Below are 17614 nucleotides of genomic sequence, written 5' to 3' on the forward strand. Positions count from 1 at the left end.
TTGCAAACCAAAGAAATACGTATGTGGATACCAAAAGATTTTTATTTTTTTTAATTTCAAAAAATTTCTGGAAGAAATTGTGCATTATTTGAAAAAAGTTCAAGGGTACCAATATTTTTGGCCACGACAGTATTACAATTTACCGATGTGTGCAACAGTGAACTTGTAACATGTAATCGTCAATTTTATTTGTTCTTGTATCAGCATTTGCTAATGCTTATAAATACCGCAACATCTAGTTTTTAACTGACAGCGTTGTCGGCTATAGCAATCGCAATTTGAACATTTGTGACCATATCTTACAAATCTGACCTGGCTACTGTGATGGCATCCACAGCAACTGAGTCACTAATGCCTATTTTGACAAGTGAACTTTTGTTGGGTTATTGTCGTGTTTGTTTCGAAAAATGCTAGATTTGAAGGGGTTCTTGCTTTCAAGTCTAGGTGTCTGCTTGGAGGCAATGATATTGTGGCCCTGGGACTACTTGGGTACTACGATGGAGGGGCTGTCCCTGGTTTCTCTCCAGACTCACCAAGAATCTAGGCCGTTGCACACTAATAAATTTGTGTTGCGGCAGGTCACCAATCGACCATGAACGCCAATAATTTGACCATGTGACCCAGTGTACTCTGTCTGACTACCGTTTAACTGGGAACACGTGGTCGCCTTATCATGGAATCATGCCCTCTTTGTACTTGCGTTACTTATCGTATCAGGTGCAGCCGAGCGGAGCTGCCAAGTACACACTGGCTAATAGGCAGATTTTTGGGATATCACTTCCCGGTTATACGAACATGCAGATCATGCTGGAGCAATGGAGGAAAAGACAAAAACAAGCTGTGTACACTTATAACGAAGCAAATTTATTATTACAAAGCGAGGAAAGGTATGTGGCACAGTAATGGATTTATCCGCAAAGATGTGCAACAGGGGAAAGCAGGGAATCTGTGGGTGCGACAGAAGAAATGCAATATTCACAAAAGAAGACAGAGTGCAGAGTTTCCCCGAATAACTTGTGCAGTGTTATCTTGCACTGCACATGACAGGTGCCATCACACACACACGCACCTGAGGAAAATTGGTGGTAGCCCAGAAAGAGAGACAGTTGAGGTGTAGCGACCTCTTGGTACCTGGTGCGGTCGCTGGACCGGCGCAACCCAATCATTTAGGAAGGGGGAGGAGGATGGAAAACTGAAGGTGTCTGGTGTGGCAGTAAGAGGCGTGAATGTAGTGCAGTGTCTTGCAGCGTTGAGAGGTGCGAGTCAGTAATGCTCTGTTTGTGCGTCCTTGGTGGACGCAACATGGATGAGGGAGAAAGACTTTAATGGAGACGTGTGAGGGTTGATAAATGTGAGTATTGGCTGCTGAATGCAGCCGAAAACTGAGCGCCGATGACCCGTGGGTGGTCCCAGCCTGTTATGGCAATCACTTGCTCCACCCTGAAATTCCTCGCTTGGCTGCTCCGTTTGGTTGTGCTGACTTGTGGTGAGATTCACTCGGACGCTGGAGAGCTCTCATATGACCTCCTCGTGGAGTCGGGACGAAGGAGAGTTCTTGTATGACTGCTTTGTGGAGCTTGGACGAAGGAGAGAGGGAGAGATATCAAGCTGAATTGCTCCTTTTATGAGCCCTGAGCGAGGGAGTAGCTAAGAATCGGACCAAATGATCCTGTAGGCATTTCTGAGCTCCCCTGTTGGCCCATAGTAGACGCCCTGTGTTGTCGCCGTGCCCCACCAAGCTTCGGAATTGAAAATGGCTTAATTCGCCTTTGTGCTATGCCACGCATCGGAACTCTGCAATTAACATTGGGCGAGAGTCTTCAGAAGCGCTCTCCAGCCCCGAATAGGTGCTGGACTCCATTAAAGTGTGGTTATTTGAGGAAACCCCAGAGCTATTCACACGTCTTTGAATGAACCCCAGCACATGCTTGTGCTTCAAGTTGCACGCCGAAACGCCCCGATTCACATTGTCGTTGCTCCTTTGGCATCCTCCGAGACTGTGGTGAGCGTCCAATGGGCTCATGGCAGTTGCTGTGGTTATCGGAAGGTGAGAGAAGCTTCGTGGAATTTGTGGTGAGGAGGTTGGGGTAGGTGGTCGTAGGTTGTGGTGTTTGGGTAGATGATTGTGGCTGTGGCTGTGGCGTTTGTGGTGAAGGCATGGACGTAGGTTGTTGTGGGGATTTTTAGAAGGTGTGTGGAGTGGTTATGGTAAGCGTTACAGTGTTGTGGTGAGCATAATAACCTGAGCATAATATTCTTTCATAATATGGTGTTGGCTTCACTGTTAGGGTGGTGGCTTGGGATCCTCGGGTCCTGAGTTCAAGCCCTGTTGGCTGCTGAATTAATACACCAGGGGGTTGACTCAGCTTGTCATCCTTCCGAGGTAGGTGAAATGAGTGCCAGTGTGTCAGCCAAAAGGCTGCACACGAAGGGAAGGGGTATCGATGGATTTATTATATCTGGTATTGGTGTGGCGCAGGCATGATGGGCCGAATGGCAGCCTCCTGTGCAAAAATTTCCTTGTAATTCCTTGTCATAATAAGTGTCTGAGGTGAGGTGGCAGTTGTATTTTGGCGCACAGTTTGAACAGAAAATGGCACACGTATGCAAATGAACCTCACTGTGTCTCCTTGCATTCTCAGCATCGTTACTTTTCTGCATACGTGCTTATGTGGTTTGTGTATGAGGTAAAGTAAAGGGATGAAATAAAAGAAAGAATGGAGGATTGAAGACCTCACTAGAAGCCCTACGCAACGCATCTTTCCCATTTACCCACTTGGCATGGAAAGGGCTAACAAAACGAATACTAATTATATGACTCTAAGGATCGCTATATGTTGGGTGCCGTTGCCTCTGAGGAGTGCCGGTTTTACAAAACCGCAACAATTTTTTCGCAGACTCGGGATTCGGGGATTACCATGAGGGGAAGCACTCTGGTTCCTCCCAAATACCCGGTCCTGTATGCCGACATGCAGAAAATAACTCCATATCACGTCAGGTTGCTCAGCAACCTCGAACATTGATTAATTTGTCAACTCTGACACCATTGCCTGAGGAGCTGACTCGATTAATTGAGATCCATGCCCTCAATGTGCACTCGGATGACTGCTGAGCGAAATAGTGAGAGTGAGAGCAAATCACATGGGATAAAACTTCCCACCCAACAACACTGCAGACTGTGCTGAACCAATGGAGGAAAGGACACTACGAGCAGATCAAACTGAACAATTGCAAGGGTTTATTTGTAAGGAGTGCGAGGAAAAGCATGTGGCACATTGAAGACAGGTTTATTCACAGGAGTATTCGTACCGCAGGGACATGCAGTATTCATGTTTTGTGGCAAAAGATGTACAATGATGCACATTAATGAAATAAAGGGCCAAAGAGCAGAGCTAACCTGAGCTGTATATTACACAGTCTTGCTTCGATTAACATGACGGGCATCATCAGAATCACTCCACGGAATGGTAGATGAGCAAGAGAGAGAAGAAAAGCTGGGGCATTTTTAATTTTTTTTTATTTTTTAAACTCAATTTGCTCTCACCTAATCAATTAAACAAGAAATGTTTAATTGATTAGGTGAGAGCTAATTGGTTATTCTCTCCATTCATACGTAAGAGATGTGGGTGGGTCTTCGTTTTTCATTTATATGTTGACTACTTTTGACATTTACATGTGGTACATGCTTGGGAGCCTCTTTGGTATGCATTTCTGTTGGTGCTGTCACCGATTCGCCAACAAGCGATGAAACCGGTCCGGCAGCTGAAGGTGTGTGTCACATTGGGATTCTCACATGTGTACTATGTGGAGGAACTCATTGGCATATCCCACAATGAGGCTGAGTCTTTGGGCCTCACTCTCTCACCGCAGGCTGGTTGGTGGTCTTTCTGTCTTCTACCGTCTCCTCTCCAGCCTCGCCCCCCTCGCTCTCTCTGCGATTTGTCCCCACCACATTTCTGCAGGGCGCTCAAGGTCCGCCACCAACCCCCTTCTGGTAAAACTACCAAAATCACGAATCACTGCTCACCTTCACTCTTTCATTCCTCTTTTTTCCCCACCTTTGGAATAAACTCCCTCACTCTATTCATTCCCATTCTTCCCTCCAGGCCTTCAAAACGGCTGTTCACCACCACCACCACTTATCCCCCATCCAAATCCTCGATCTTTTCTATTCCTGATAATCCACCAAAGCCCACCTCCATCAAATTCTCTGCTTTCCTTCCTGAAAGTCCCTGTAATGTCCATTTTGTACACCCCATGTTCATCGCCCCATCCCTCTCCCTTCCACAGATCCCCTAATGTCTCTGTTCCCCACTATTTTGTCCTTCCCACTCCCTCCCCTCCTGTCTCATGCCCCCCTTGATGTGCGTTGTGTTAGCTCTCATACGAGCCTCGACAAGTATGCAAAAAAAAAATAAAGTCACACATCAAACTCACTCATACAACCAATCTCACACATCAACTTCGCTCATCCAACCAATCTCACACATCAAACTCACACTTCCAACCAATCTCACACATCAAACTCACTCATACAACCAATCTCACACATCAACTTCGCTCATCCAACCAATCTCACACATCAAACTCACACTTCCAACCAATCTCACACATCAAACTCACTCATCCAACCAATCTCACACATCAAACTCACTCATCCAACCAATGTCACACATCAACTTCACTCATCCAACAAACCAAAGTCACCCATCAAACTCACTCATCCAAACAAACTCTCTCATCCAAACAAACTCGTACTACTACTGATTGTCAAAACTCACCTGGCAACCACTGACCCAACGAAGCATGTAGTGCCGAGTAGCGCCGAATCATTCCGGAAAAAAAATGTATTTCAAAAAAAATTAAAATAAAATTTTGAGACGAGAATCATGGGAATCATGCGTAATTTCGGTCAAATTTTTTTTTTACTAGAAACGAGTTTAAAACTACTAAAGTTAGTATATATAAGCTTGTACGAAATCACGTGTGATTCCCGTCATCAAAACATACAAAATGGCGGCCGTCTCAACGAAGGTTGAATTCTGTGCTAAAATCGCCCAAAATTTGTCTAAAACTGGTAAAAAAACAAACAAACACTAAAACATGGATTAGCCACAGTGGCTAATGGGTGGTTTTAAATATTAGCCACAGGTAAGGGGGATTCGTCCTGTGGCGACGTGGCGAGCGGCAGCGCACACCCAGGTTAATACATTTGATTGCAGATTTAATTTACTACCTTTGTGTTTGTAACTTAGAGGTTGCCTTATTTTGCTGGATGTGTGCACATCTATGTTTCTTCTTCCTTTTTGCCTTCAAGGAAGGCACTGGTTAGTGTCGACCATAATTTTGGCTCAGATGAATCTGTCAATAGAGAATGGTCATTTATTGATGTCATGAACCTGCACACCTTGTTTTATTATTATTATTATTTTTTGTTATTTGTTTGAAAGTCTCAAAATGGGTGTTGCCAGAGTGGTCATGATTATTTTCTGACTTTACATGTTCCGTCTGGTTGCAGCTTGTGGACACTGAGAAGGAGATCATCAGATTGGTTAGCACAGCACCTACTGACTTGGACGATCTACCTAAACGTGTGCCAACCAACACTGCTCGCTACCACCTGTTCCTGTACAAGCACACGCATGAGGGAGATTATACGGAATCGGCAGGTAAGTCCTGGTTCGCACCTGGAGTAGCAATGCCATTCACTTGTGAGTAATTAAATGCCAAGTAATGAACTGATCAAAATATGGTGTTCTATGAACTTATGAAGATAATTCTTGGATCTATGCATATATTTTCATTTGTGTGTTTGGTGAACTTTTAAACCTTTTAATATGGTTTAATTTATAACCGAACAAACTGCGGAACAAAGAGAAGCAGAGAGAAACTGGAGGGGCACTCGGTAGAGCGCATACCTCCGCCACATAATGCCTGATCCACGAGAACATATCTGGTCCAATACATTTTTGAAATATCATGCTATACAGCACTATATCGTTTTTTTGGCCCTGTCTCTCAATGGTGAAGAATCGCTTTAAAAATTAAAAAATTACCGTATCCAGATCTTCACCAAAATGTAATCAGTTAATCTTTGTCACACACCAAACCTGTCCATAAAATTTCATCTGGATTTGTCTGCAACTTTTTGAGATGTCTTTCAAACGAACAAGCAGACAGAAAGGGGTGAAGACAACCTCCTTCACCTTCGGGGGTGGAGGTAACAAGTTGGAGGTACATTCGAAGTACACCGCCAAATAAATAAATAACATATACTGCAGCACGTGACATTGCCAGGGTGCCTTCAGAGCCTGGTGATGTGGGTGTGCAATCATTGATTTAATAGTCATTAAAATAAATAATCATTGTCAAATAATTTCTTAATTGGCTAATAACATACCTCGACCACCACAGTTTCATCCGAATCTGTAACTTTTCGAAAATTAATTGATTAATCTAGAAATAAAAATAATTATTTAATCAATAAATTTAAAATACCCTCTATAGCCAAATCACTTGGTCACTGTCATGTCCAAATATCAACTTCCAAGCTCACAAGGTGCCTGAAATATTGTCCAGATGAGATTAGAAAGAAGTAATTAATTAATTGATTGATCAAAAAATAAAAATACTGTTTTTGCCAAAGCACTTGTTCGCTATCGTGCCCAAACTTCAGCTTCCTCACTCAAAAAAGGCTGAGATATTGCGCGGACAAACAAGCAAGTAGAGGTACAAGCCGGTAGGTGACGAGGGATTCGCTAGGATCGAAGCGCTGGATACGATGCTTTTCATTCTGACCGATCTGCCGACGAAGATTCATTGCCAAGACTTATTGGTTCACATACAATTGTTCCTCTGCCTGGCAAGATTTTGCCAACTGGCACTCCTCATAAAAAATGACAGTAAATAGACACCCTATTTTTGAAGGACTACCATTTGAAAAATAATCGGTTTGCTGGTTTGTGCTGTGGAGCCTCACGCTGCAGACACACACACACACACACACACACACACACACACACACACACACACACACACACACACACACACACACACACACACACACACACACACACACACACACACACACACACACACACACACACACACACACACACACACACACACACACACACACACACCGCGATAAACTTCTCTCAGTGCTCTTGTTTGACCACACCTCCTGAGCCACAATATTTTTCATAAGGCACGCCCACTTTCCATAAGCCATTCCAACTTTCCTACGCCAATCCCACTTTTCATCAACCATGTCCACTTTACTAAGCCCCTCATAAAAAAATGACGGTAAATAGACACCCGATTTTTGAAGGACTACCATTTGAAAAATAAAACCTCAATCAAAAATCGGCTCGAGTAAAATTTTCTAAATATCTCGAAGTGTTTAATTCCAAAGTCTCGTTTCTCTACATTCAAAACTGAAGGACAAGTATTGAAAATTCTGTACACGGTTTTTCGGCCGCTGCACAGCAACGGGTGGTTGCTCGGCAACGCAATTCAAACGTGCACATATTGCACATGTTGGCAAAGTTTCATCGAAATCTGTTCGCTGGTTCATGCTGTGGAGCCTTGTGTTGCAGACACACACACACACACACACACACACACACACACACACACACACACACACACACACACACACACACACACACACACACACACACACACACACACACACACACACACACACACACACACACACACACACACACACACACACACACACACGGAAAACCCGACAATAAGGGATATCTAGCATATATAGCGAGTCCAACATTCAAAGTACACCGTCCCCATGCCAACTATATAACATATCCTCCAGCACGCAGCACATGGAGATGGAGTTGGGAGGGAGCGGTGTCCAATAATTGATTGTGTAATTTAAATAATAAAATAATTAATTTCTTTATCAGTTGGCTTACAGCATACCTAAAGCACTACTGTTTCATCCAAATCTGTAACGTTTTGAAAATTAAGTAATTAATCAAAAAGTAGATGGTTGATTAATCTATAAATAAAATACTCTTTCAGCCAAATCATTTGGTCACCATGTCCAAATATCAGCTTCTGAGTTCAAAAGGTGCCTAAGATATGCCCAGATGATTAAAAAAACAAATAATTAATTAATCGATTAATTGATTAATCAAAAAAAAACACTTTTTGCCAAAGCACATCTTCAGTTTTGTCCCCAAATTTTAGCGCTCTCACTCAAAGGATGGCTGAGATATTGCCCGGACAAACAAAGAAAGATAGAAAACGAGTAAAAACTGAGTACTCCCTTTCTTTGGCACCTGGCGATGATGTCTTTCATCACCTGGCGATGGAATTGGGAAGGAGCAGTGTACAACAAACAGTGAAAACTGTACGCTCTTTCAGTGCCCAGTGATGACATCGTGCAGCGCTTGGTGATGGAAAAGGGTGCGATGGTGCACAACAGAGGAGAAAAAGAGATGGTGTGAAAGTGTTCATGTACGAAGTGGCTCCGGTGAAATCCTCTCTCATTTTGACCTGGATTGGCATGAACATTGGTTTCACCGCTGCTTTAAAAGCACAATTAAACAAGAAAGAGAGCAATCAGAGATGGCAAACCCTTGCCAGGACTGTTTTTTGTGTGGTGTGTTTTTGTGTACCGGTGTGTTACATAATTCATAAAAGACATCATTATAACTGCTGGCAGTGATGACCAGGTACCAAGATGTCCCACTTTAATCGGATACCTAACCTTGACCCATGACGTTTTTTTAATCATTATTCATTTTAATTCAGAATGGGATTAAAATAAATTCAATTCAGATCAAATGGAAGACCAAATAGGTATAGTCCTGCATTGGAGTAATCAGAAGGAACCCGAACAAGCAAAAAGCAAAGATGAAATCAGGAAGAACCTGGATAGGATTCACATTTCAGCTTCTACTCCTCCACCCACAAACCCATTCATGCACAGCCAAGTGAACCTTGTTAAAAAATAAAAAAAACCCATATCAAATCATTCTGGCTGCCAGACCATGCGTCCGATCAAGTTGAAATGTAAAACATCTATTCCCCATCACTACTACATCATAAATGTGAAGTTTCATGTTGATTGATTAAGCGATTCCAGAAAAAACATTATTTAATAATTTTATTCAATCCCATATGGCTGCCAAATCATGTGACCTGTGACATCATATGTAGAACCTTTTGTTCCTCATGGATAGGCGGTCATACATGTGAAGTTTCGCCTCGATCTGTTTTGCCACTTCAGAGAAGATTTTTACTTACGAAATCTAAAGATTTCGTAAGTATATTGATGACTTCTGTCCTGTGTTTGTTTGTAGGCACGATAACTCGAGAACGGAAGAAGCTACCAATGTCAAATTACACCACGTGATTCAGGAGGGTGATGGCGAGCGCTGATTAGATGTTGGTCAAAATCGGTCAAAGGTCAAGGTCACAGTGAGGTCAAACATAATTCCGTAAATTCATGTGGAGAAATAGAGTATTTTTGCTTTGGTCGACGTTAAGAGTTTGTATTAACTTCGATTTTAATTTTGTCTTCCGTTTTTGCGATCGCTTAGGACGCTTAACACTTGGTTGTCAAAATTCTGGTAAAAATTGGATGTTTTAGAGACGTTTTAAGATTGTATAAAAAATATTTCACTCGCCGCGTCACGGCTCGTCACGTGGTGCAGCGCGCTCTCGCAGACGCGTCGTTGAGTCACGTCAAGGTTTTGCGTGTGCGCGCTGACGGTGTTTTCGAAAAAGATGGTGTTTAAAAGTCATTTTTATCCCAATAAAGGTTATCGTCGCATGCCTGACTTGCTAAGCCATCAGATTACGTAAATATTGTTGGTGGATGGCCGAATATTACGGTTTTGTGACTTTGATAAAATAATATTAAATAATTGCGTTGAGAAATGGAGATTTTTGCTTCGGTCGACGTTACGATTTTTGATGGTTTGGTACAGAATCATCGTAGAAACTTCTGGTTTGCGTCGCTACCTTCTCTAGAGACAGCTTTTCTTAGACAAGGTCAGAGGTCAAGTTGATGATTTTGTAAGTATCAGTCTATGACTGCTTGTTTGTTTGTTTGTTGCTTTTTAATATGGCTGCCGAATCGTGTGACCGCTGACGCAATCAAATTATTTTCTTTGGACCATTTTATCCATAGATGACCCTCAGAAATTTTCACAAGGTGATCGACACAACAGTAGTCTCATCAATCGTATCAAACAATGATGAATGTAGTCCGAAGTCAGTCATCCTGGAAATCCCAAATGGTGAATCCCTGAGAACTTGGCATATTGTTACTGAATGTTGAAGTGGCAAAAAATAAACACCCATGATGAGACTGAATGGTGGTGGCATGTATTATGGTTCATACAATCCACAAATTGGAGGAAATCCAATGCGTTAACTTGAATGACGGAACGGATTTTAGTGTGTGGGTGGATTGCCAGGCAGTCGAGAAATACATGAGAGTGAGGAGGACAAATCTTTACTTGATGTGGTTGATTGAAGCCGATTGGACTGGTAATCGTGTAGAGCGGCATGGAGAGATACGATTGCAACACAGGCGAAGGAAAGTCTAATGCTTTCAAGCCGTGTGCGGCCAAACCACATTCGGTTAAATGCTGTTTCGCTGAATGCACCAACACGATTCAATCAAATGCTTGTGGTCTTCAAGTGCTGTTTGAGTTGTAACATTTGTCTTGTTGCATGTTCATCATAATTGGATTCCAATGTGTTTTGTGTACACACCTGTGTATAATTTGAGTTCCCTTACAAGGAACTTCAACGCAGGAGGAGGCCACTGTACCCCTCAAAGCCTGCACAATGGTTGCCAACATATGGATGTTTGTCTGTGCTCTATAATTTCTTTTCTTTTTCTTTTTTTAAAAATGCTGAACAGCAAGCGAGGAAGCAGCACGTACCATTTTAAATGTCTTTTTGTTATGACTCACATGGGGTTCAAACGACCGAGACTCAGTGGGCTTTAACCATTACACCACCGAGTCTGCGAGCCACTTAGTATAATAATATCATAGTTTTTACTCCATCTTTTGTTTAAATAAGGTGGTGTTTAGTTTCTGTTCTATCGAAGTGTGTGTTTGGAACTGGCAAGACTCCCTCACCTGTTTCGCAGTGTTTGTATACTCCATGCCGGGCTGCAAGTGCAGCATCAAGGAGCGAATGCTCTACTCCAGTTGTAAAGGTCCATTGATCGCGACCATGGAGCAGGACCTGGGGTTGCAGATTCAGCGAAAGGTGATTTTAATATTTAATTTTTTTATTATTTATTTATTTATTTTATTGTCATATTGTGAAGGTTTTTAAATATATATATTTATTTGTTTACTTATTATCTTGCCAAAACGAAGTTTTGCAAGATATGTAAGTCAGCTTGTATGTTTTTATTTTTTTTTTTGTTTTTTTGTCTAATCACGTATAAAAAATTCTGCAGAGCACAGTTATCAGAAATTTTTGTAACTTCGCATATCAGAGGCCTATAGAGGTCCCTTTCAGTGCACAAAATTTTGAAGGTCAAGGTCACTTTGGCACAAATCAGGGGAGTCGACGAAACCCTTATTTTTTGAGTTTTGATCAGATCGTCTTCAAACTTCATGGGAATATAGTTCATGGTCTGGCGCTCAGCTGATTAATTTTTGGTGGCGATTGGCCTTGACCTTCATATGTTTTTTATTTTATTTTTTTATTTTGGTCTGTAATCACGTATAAATCACTCTGCAGAGCACAGTTATCATTGGAAATTTTTGTAACTTCACATATCAGAGGCCTATAGAGGTCCCTTTCAGCGCATAAAATTTTGAAGGTCAAGGTCACTGTCGCAAATCAGGGGAATTGACGAAACCCTTATTTTTTGAGTAATTTTGATCGGATCGTCTTCAAACTTCAGGGGAATATAGATCATGGTCTGGCGCTCAGTTGATTAATTTTTGGTGGCGATTGGCCTTGACCTTCATGGTTAGCGCCTCAGGTCAAACATATTTGACCCCAAGGTCAAATTTTCAAGTTTTACGAACCATATCGTGTAGTACCTCAAATTGAACACCTCGATGAGTGCTTTCTAGATATGTCAAGCTTGAGACATTCTGACATCATTTGGTGACGTTATGAGGCAAACGCATATTTTTCATGGTTACTCTGTAGAACGATTCTCATCGGAATCTCTCGTAGGCAGATATTCCTCAAGGAGTCGCTCCTGGTGGATAGCAGCTCTGTTCACCTCAGTGTGACCTTAAAGAAGTCACACGTGGTCACCTTTTGGCAAGATACGGGTCACCCTGCGGGTGACATTGGTTTATTTTGTTGTTGTTGCTCTGTTAATGATATTTATTTTCCAACTTCAGAGCTTTAATCTGTTATTCACTGCCGACCACTTTTAATTTATTTTTTTTGTAAATATTTTTTTCCTTTCTTGGTGAGGGGAATTCTGCAGCCGATTTGATTGGTCACAGATCAGCACTGCTTTTATCCAAGTCGACATCCACGAACAAAATTTTCTCACATAACCCGGAAATCAAATTTATTTGCCTGCAAAACCCGTGGTTGAAACGCCCGTATTTTACATACTTTTGTGACGACCCATGTACGGAGGTTTCCGTATGTTCGTCATCAGAAAAGCACGCAGTGATTATAGGGAATTGAGGTGCTATTAAGACATGCTGATTAGTTTATTAACACATTCCATCCCAATGGGGTGCAATGCCAACGGATGATGACCACAATTACGTGAATTACTCCCATGGTAGTAATTATAAGGTGTTTTGTTGAAGTTAGCCAGGTACAAAAGCTTGCAAGCGCGTTACAGTGATCAGAAGTCCGCCAGGCAGGAGACCTCTGTCTGTCGGTGTTCTGTATCCGCCTTTCCTCGCCAGCAGATTCGTCTGTATTGGTTATCACGTTGGAATGGCATTGTGTGTGTGTGTGTGTGTGTGTGTGTGTGTGTGTGTGTGTGTGTGTGTGTGTGTGTGTGTGTGTGTGTATTTTTTTTTAATCTTGTGAAAGCCTGGTGTTGGCGCAGTGGTTAGGGCAGCGGCTTGGGATCCAAAAGGTCCTGAGTTCAAGCCCCGTTGGGCCACTGAATTATTACACCAGGGGGTTGACTCAGCCTGTCATCCTTCCGAGGTCGGCGAAATGAGTACCAGTACACTGGGCCGGTGTATACCCCGGTTAAAATAGGTGTACCATATCCCTGTGTTGTAAGAGGCGACCAGGGTTGCGTCAGGAAGGGCATCCGGCCTTCGTAAAAGGAAGTTGCGTAAAACATGTGCCAAATCACTATGCGGATCATACGGATGATCCGCTGTGGCGACCCCAAACGGGAGCAGTCGAAAGAAGAAGAAGAAGAAGATATTTTAATTTTGTGTTATTAATGGTGTAGTATTAATTTGTTTGGAATGAAAATGTAGAGAGATTAAGTTTTGAAACAGAGGTAATTATATAAAGGGGTGGGGAAGAAGAAGAAGGCTGGGTTTCCCCTGATTGGAATGGAAGGCTGTGATGTTCATTCATCCCTCATGGGTGATTTATAATAGCTGCGGAAGACGGCTTGTGTTATCACCGAGACGGGACTTACTATTTCTCCTTTGGGCGAATTGTTCTTCAATCGTCTCACAAAAAGTTGAGAACTTGCGTGCCATTGAGATCTGTAGCGGTATCATTTTGCCTTTCATGTTTTAATATGTAAATATTCTCGAGCTCAGGTTGATCTGGGTTTTTCTGGTACCGGGTGTCACTGGAAGAGAGATGAGCGGGTTGTTCATTTGTGGTTGGAATAGAAGGTTGACTTGGGTTCCGAACGCCTCGGACATCTTTTCCTTCCACACATAAAGATCCGTCTGCTTGGCATTTTGGGTGCGAACGACCACCACTTCTTGGTGTCTTATCAGACGCATTCCATTCTTCAGAGATCTTCTGTGCCTGATGTACTGAAAAGGGCAACCCTTATGGTGGAGATTCGCTGGCAACGATTCTTCCCCTGATATTGGTACCTTCTCTTGCTTGGCTCGTCTGAAAAGAGCACTCTTTGCCTTTGTGGTACCTTGCATGTCTCGGGTTGCCCTACGCGCGTTGGTGCAGCTCGTCTGAAGTCGGGAGTCTATTTCTCCTTGGATCCTTTGTCAACATTCCTGCATTCAGCCTTGCCTGGTTCCAGGTGGCAACTTATCATTCCCTTGTGGCATTTGAACTTCTTTCAGACGTCTTCATGGCTCCTACTGCTGGCCAACGGCAATGAATGATGTCATTGTCAGAACGTGATTGGTTGATTTTGAGATCAAGACTGTGTTATCACCTTCATGCTATAACACCCGTTGAATGGTTTGTTATCAGATTACACTAAGATTCTTCCCTACACACATTCCTGTTTATACAAGTGTACCCCATGCATTGTTTATCATTGTACACATGTGATTATTGATTTCATACAGTAATTTACTAGATTGCTTGGTGATTTTTGGACTCTTGGTTGGGTTGCTTATTTGTCTCTCTCCTCTTCAGCAACTCTTTCTTGCTGGGTTTCCTCCTTTTGACCCCAATGTCCATCTTTATCGTTGGTTAAGAGGGGAGACCCCTAACAGTCGGTAAATAAGGAAATGGCGTCCATTTTTGCATTATTCCATCGCTGTCCCCTCCGATATGAACTTCATGGAAAATACCAAAGGGCCATCTTTACGTTGCATGAAGTAGACTTGATTCTGCTGCACACAAATGCCTGATGTGTGTTGGTCGCGATGAAGTTTGTGACCACATCGACACGAGGCCAATAAATCTTAATGAGTAACTTTCATACAGGAGGAGGACATTTGGCCCATCATGCCTGTGCTGCACTTTCGACTCTGTTTCACTCGGGGGGTGGAGGAGATGAGAAAAGTGTGACGGCAGTGCCGGATTAAGCCTCGGCTGGCCCTAAGGCACATTTTGAAATTTTAGAGAATGGCCTGAAAATTTTAAATTAGATCTCGGGCTCATGGAAATGGACCCCAGACAAAAGATGAACTGATTCAAGAACAAAATATTTAATACAAAAAAAGACAAATATTTAATGTGAAAATAATTTTTGGCTGGCCCTAAGGCACATGCCTTGTCTGCCTAATGGTTAATCCAGCACTGTGTGACGGGCTCAGTGGGGATGAGAAAAGTGTGGACTAGTGTTATAAATGCAAATAAAATCAATGTTTTAAAACTCATTTGTTAAGATTATGACTTTTGCAACTTTCCTTTGTTAATTTGGGTTAGAATTGTTAATTCCTCCCCTGTGGTTATTACCACAGGGTTTGGGTTTTGGGTTAGAATTCCCCTGTGGTTGTGGGAGGTTAAAATTACCAATTTTAACCTCCCCTGTGGATTTGCAATTAAAGCCGAGCCAAAACGGTTTCTCGCGTGCTAAATCTGCAATGGCCGCTCACCACACTAAACGTATACTTACAGAATAAGCTTATTATAAGAATAAGGCACAGGATGACAAAAACTCAGGATCCTGAGACAAAAGATTGATGGATATGAAAACTGGCAGACAAATAAACAAAGTACACTCGCGATCGGATACAACGAAAACCCACTTGATACAGAAATGTAATCTAATCAAAATTGCCGTGAGTGCACAACACAGACGAGGTATTTTGGGCAGATATTCTGGCATTAACATTATGTGCAGAAAACAAAAGGGGGTAGCTGGGTAGTGAATGCACTGCTTTGCATTGAAAAAAATTCTGATTCTGGGAAATTGTGATTTTTGGAAAACCCCTCCATGACATGATGCATGACACACCTTAAAACACTTGTATTAAGTCATGGAAGGGTATGTGGTATTCAGTGTCCATTTCTTTTATGATCAAATGCTGCACTCGCTGAAAATGATCTTACCAACAATGGATTTTTATTCATTTATTCATACACAGCCTGTGGCTGCTTGGCTGCATTTTTGTTTTTTTGGGGGGTGTGGGGGGCAGCACAGCTGTGCTACTGATGCCAATGCCCGTTACCAGCCCGCTGGTACTCATTTTGCCAACTTCAGAAGGATGATGGGCTGAGTCAACCCACCTGGTATTCATCGGCAAGACAGGGGCTTGAACTCAAGACCCTAAGCCAGCCACCTTAACCATTAAGCCAACACCAGGCTCCAGCAATGGATGTTCAGGTGAAATCGAAAAAAATAATAATACAAAAATTGGATATGATCACCCCACAAAATTCGTATTTTAACGTCGATTTTTCAAAATTTTCTGGGGAGCATAACCCCAGACCCTCAGAGTAAAATCTTTTCCAAAGCTTGCGTGAATGTGAGTTTGATCATGATGTCATGCCATGTCCCCATAATTAACATTTATATTTGTGGCAAAAAATAACATCCCTGTTATTAAAGTTCTGTTGTTTAGCTTCCCTAATGTTTCTATTCGATTGTTAGGCCTCCGCCGATGAAGTCCGTGACTCCCTTTTAAATTCATTTTTCTCTGCTTCTCTGCTTGTCCGATTGACATGATATTTCCACCATAGGTGCGACTACTCATGTAGAATGTGATGATAATTATGATGTCATAGGTCAAGTGTCGTGGCAGCCATGTTGGAAAAGAGGAAAAACTTGGGCCATCTGTATCTCTGGAACCACTCTGGAAAAAAATTGAAACACTGCACATGTCAAGTGCTCCATATGGGAATGTGTTGTTCACCATGTCATCAGAGAAGTGGTCGTCCATCCAACATTCGACACGTAGAATGCTTTATCCGATCGATATGAAACTTTTCTTTTGAGGATCATCTCAGGATAAATTGATCGACAGAAAAAAAAAAAGTTATGACCGCCTTTCCATGAGGAACAAAAAGTTCCCTCCCTTTGACGTCGGTCACATGGTTTGGCAGCCATATTGGATTTACCCTAAATCCTTCAAAAACTTTCTTCTCCAGCATTGCTTGACAGAACGAGGGGAAACTTCACACACGTGTTCTCCTAGTCTTAGGGATACCCGGTTGTTCATGAATAATTTATGGGTCACATGGTTTGGCAACCATCTTGGACTGAAGGAAAATGTTGAAGTTCTTTCTCTTGAACCACTTCATCAATCGACGTGAAACTTCACAAATATCGTCTTGACCGATAAACACGAAATTTCACAAACCTGGTCCCCTACCCAATTGGAGGCAGAATGTAAATGTATAATGTCATAGGTCACGTGGTTCGGCAGCCATATTGGATTGAAAATTAAAACCTTCAAAAATCATCTTCTCCACAATGGCTTACCATATCGATGTGAAATTCCACATACGTAATCCGCTCACCTTGGGGAATTTAGGGTTTAAATGGTAACGTCATAGGTCACATGGTTTGGCAGCTATGAACTGGTCACATGGTTTCTTGAACGATAAACCCTTAAAAAATCTTCTTCTCCAGAACTGCTTGATGGATTGAGGGGAAACTTCACACGCATGTTCCCCAAACCTTTGGGATACCATGGTGTTCACCAATAATTGTCACATGATCTGGCAGCCATGTTGGATTGAACAAAAATCTTCATTCTTTCTTTTGAACCGCTTCATCAATGGATGTGAAACGTCGCAGTTATTATCTAGTCGTGATGGGAAATGTATGTTGTAATTT

The 17614-nt window shown here is 42.3% G+C and overlaps 1 protein-coding gene across 1 annotated transcript in view; it reads left to right on the forward strand.

Annotated features, from left to right (window-relative positions):
• Positions 1-17614, forward strand: part of LOC147013812 (twinfilin-2-like) — a 43891-nt gene that overhangs the window by 20407 nt on the left and 5870 nt on the right. The window contains exons 7-8 of the mRNA XM_085851058.1: positions 5519-5669; positions 11144-11265. Of these exons, the coding sequence (XP_085707184.1) occupies positions 5519-5669; positions 11144-11265 (273 nt within the window). The remainder of the gene's footprint in view (positions 1-5518; positions 5670-11143; positions 11266-17614) is intronic.

The sequence above is a fragment of the Eptatretus burgeri genome, chromosome 13 (assembly GCF_056783735.1).
Source record: "Eptatretus burgeri isolate ZD-2024b chromosome 13, Ebu_testis_v1, whole genome shotgun sequence".
Taxonomy (NCBI): domain Eukaryota; kingdom Metazoa; phylum Chordata; class Myxini; order Myxiniformes; family Myxinidae; genus Eptatretus; species Eptatretus burgeri.